At 31.6% G+C, this 3,299-nt stretch overlaps 1 protein-coding gene across 2 annotated transcripts in view; it reads right to left on the reverse strand.

Moving 5' to 3' along the window:
• The window catches only part of LOC108691465 (myrosinase 1), a 4,934-nt gene extending 1,721 nt beyond the window's left edge, over window positions 1-3,213 (reverse strand). For both annotated transcript variants that reach the window (XM_018199216.1, XM_018199214.1), the window contains exons 1-7: window positions 3,054-3,213; window positions 2,771-2,904; window positions 2,272-2,605; window positions 1,841-2,183; window positions 1,476-1,626; window positions 715-956; window positions 513-639 (exon numbers count right to left, since the gene is read on the reverse strand). In XM_018199216.1, the coding sequence (XP_018054705.1) occupies window positions 513-639; window positions 715-956; window positions 1,476-1,626; window positions 1,841-2,183; window positions 2,272-2,605; window positions 2,771-2,904; window positions 3,054-3,207 (1,485 nt within the window). In that variant the 5' untranslated portion in view covers window positions 3,208-3,213. The remainder of the gene's footprint in view (window positions 1-512; window positions 640-714; window positions 957-1,475; window positions 1,627-1,840; window positions 2,184-2,271; window positions 2,606-2,770; window positions 2,905-3,053) is intronic.
• Between the last annotated feature and the right edge of the window lie 86 nt (window positions 3,214-3,299).

The raw sequence follows: 3,299 nt of genomic DNA on the forward strand, positions 1-3,299 counted from the left end.
ACGCACACACGCACGCACACACACACGCACGCACGCGCGCACACACACACACACACACACACACGCACACACACGCACGCACGCACACACACATGTATATATTAAATGTTTCTATTCGAGTTTGATTGAGATAGAGATTGAAGGGTAGGCTTCATAATGATTAAACTCGTCTTGATGAATAAAAAATATCATGAAATTTATTATGTACGATATACTTTCTCTGGTGGAACTTGATTGTCTACGAAAGTGCAACTCTACATATTCTCTCAGTACATACTGCTATCAATCTAAATCACATTGCGGAATTAAAATGCACCAAATATAAACGCTAAACGAAAAACGTGAAATTCTTTAGAATTCTTTCTAAAATCCTTTAGAATAAATCCTTTAGATAAAATATATAAATAATTATTCGAAGAATGTTTCAAATAAATAATGGAATATTTATTCAAGTAATATTTGCATCTACTATCCAACATGTCTGTTTAAAAATGATTTCAAACCATATTTACTGTGATTAGCTCATCAATCAAAAGTTTCCTAGTCTTGATGACATTTTTATACCAATTCATTGATCGTTTTGGAGTTCTCGTTCGATTGGGATCCGTAAAGTTCACATATACCAGTCCAAACCGTTCTCTGCAGAGCAAAATTTTATAAATATGTGTTTTTTCTTAAAGAGCGCTCATAAAAACGTATGAAATAATAACTCACGTGTAACCACTCTGCCATTCATAATTATCTAATAAACTCCAAACAGCATATCCTTTCACTTTACATCCATATTTTTGAATAGCGGTTAACATTTCTTTCATATAAGAGTCCAAGTAGGATATTCTTAAATAATCAATAGTACAACATTTATCAGAGAAACCATTTTCCGTAATAAAGATAGTTGGGTTATCATATTCACGTGAAATCTTCTTAATAAGCTCTCGAAATCCAGCAGGAACAACCTAAAAAATTTAGAACATTTTTACATACACTCTGCATATCAATATAAATAATATTTTATTCGCATTAAATTTATTTTTAATTTAAAAATTATACTAATTTTTTAATTATGTTGTATTTAAGAAAGAGACGACATATTCAATTCAATTTATAATAGGCAAAATATTCGTAAAGCGTAATATTACATTTAGCAATAGTCAATTACTAATTTCTTCATAATCGATCATAATTTTATCAATTCTGTTCGATTCAACCGAATATGCATATTTTCTGAAATACACTCAATTCTGATTTCCAATTTATAGCGTTGAGTACAAGTTATGAATAATTCACGGAATGAATTATTCATAATAATAAGTTAAACTATCTGTATGATCTTAATTGTGCCTGATGCGTTATCGGGGTCAAATTAATGAATTTCTGGGAAGCCCTACACAAACAGAAGTTTTGAGTACGCGAAAATTGATATCCGCCGTTTGATACACGCAATTAATATGCATCTTCTATACTAGCTAACTAACTCTAAGCCAATCCGAAGCACTTTTTGGCCATGATGGGTCCACGCTTGCTTTTACACCAGAATAATCATACCACGCCTGACCTTGTTTTGGTGGTACTGTTTCCACAAGTCTCGAAGTGTAATGATTTAATGCAAAGAAATCCGATGTACCTCTTTAAAAAACAAAAGAAATAATAAGAACCGAAAAATATTACCTAATATTAGTCCATAATTGCTCAACAAACAAGCTGATCACACAAGCTTATACTCAAAATAATGCTCTTAATACCATTTTGACGTAAAATAAATTTGATGACAAATAACGTTAGCTTGTTTGCTAAGTAATTATAGTAATGGTACTGCATATTTTTATTACAGATTTCTTACTTAATATATTGCACCCATTCTGGTGAAAATTTAGGCAAAAGTGATCTCGGAAAACCATCCAATTTACTATTTTCAGCTATATGCTTTTTCATAATTTCTGGGTAATCACCATCCTTTGAAAACACGGGATGGGCCACCCATCCGCAATTAAATTGAAAATATGCATCTACTGCTTCAGTATCAGAAGGAGTTTTGGGAAATGCGCCTGAACAAGATACAACTATTCCAATTTGACCTTTCTGCTGTTCTCGAAATTCTGTGTCATAGATATGATAAATCTTAGCATGCGCTTTTAGAATATTATGCATGCACAGATATTTGCCAGGAGCGCCTAATTTCTTTCCTAAAATCATATTCCATATTTTAAAAAGACTCTATTAAATTTCGCAAGATATTTTTCATTAAATAACAAACACGTATAAAGAAAATACCTGGTGCTTTTCTATTGTCAGCGTACCCCTGATTACATATAACGGCGGGTTCATTGATAGTCATAAAGTATTTAACTTTGGGACCAAGTTCTTTGAATATAATTCTTGCGTAATCAGATATCCATTCAACCATCATTTCATTGGTCCAACCACCCATGTTTTCAAAGACAGTTGGATGATCCCAATGAAATAAAGTAACAAATGGTTCGATACCATTGGCCAATAATTCGTTAGTAAGATTTTTGTAATAATCGAGTCCCTCTTGATTAATCACATTGGCGTAACCAGTCGGTAAGACACGTGGCCAACTGATAGAAAATCGGTAAAAGTCAACCTACAATATTATGACATGATTAAATGTAATGACCATTGATTTGTAATTATTAAAATATTGTATAATAAATATGTATTATGTAATCTATTATAAAATATTATGGTATTTATTCAATATTTCATATGACATTGTCATGAGTTTTTAATATATTTATACGGAACGTACTCCCATGTTTTTTAATAACTGTACATCTTCTTTATATTTATGATAGGAATCACAAGCCACGTCGCCATTGCTACCGTCAATTATTAAATCTGGATGTTCGTGCGCAAATTTGTCCCAAACACTCTCGCCTTTACCTTTTTAGATTTAAATACACCATAAATTAATTATAAAATTGATGAAAACGCTAGTACAATATTCCATCAATCCTATTTATATACTTAAAATCTCTTAATACTTCAATAATTAAATGATATTAAATTTTAAATAGAAACTCTTTACGTACCTCCTTCATTCCAACCTCCTTCTATTTGATAAGCGGATGAAGCAGCACCAAATAGAAAATCTTTAGGAAAAGATAACAGTCTATTGTCAGCAAAGCTATGCATGACAATAAAAATAAAGCTGAAAGCGACCCTGACAAATGAATAGCTCGCCATTGCGAAGACGACTGAGCATCAGTAATGACTACTGAGTATTATCAATTGTACACACACACTAATCTCTCTTTCTCTATATATATATATATATA

This window comes from Atta colombica, unplaced genomic scaffold (genome assembly GCF_001594045.1).
Source record: "Atta colombica isolate Treedump-2 unplaced genomic scaffold, Acol1.0 scaffold47, whole genome shotgun sequence".
Taxonomy (NCBI): Eukaryota; Metazoa; Arthropoda; class Insecta; order Hymenoptera; family Formicidae; genus Atta; species Atta colombica.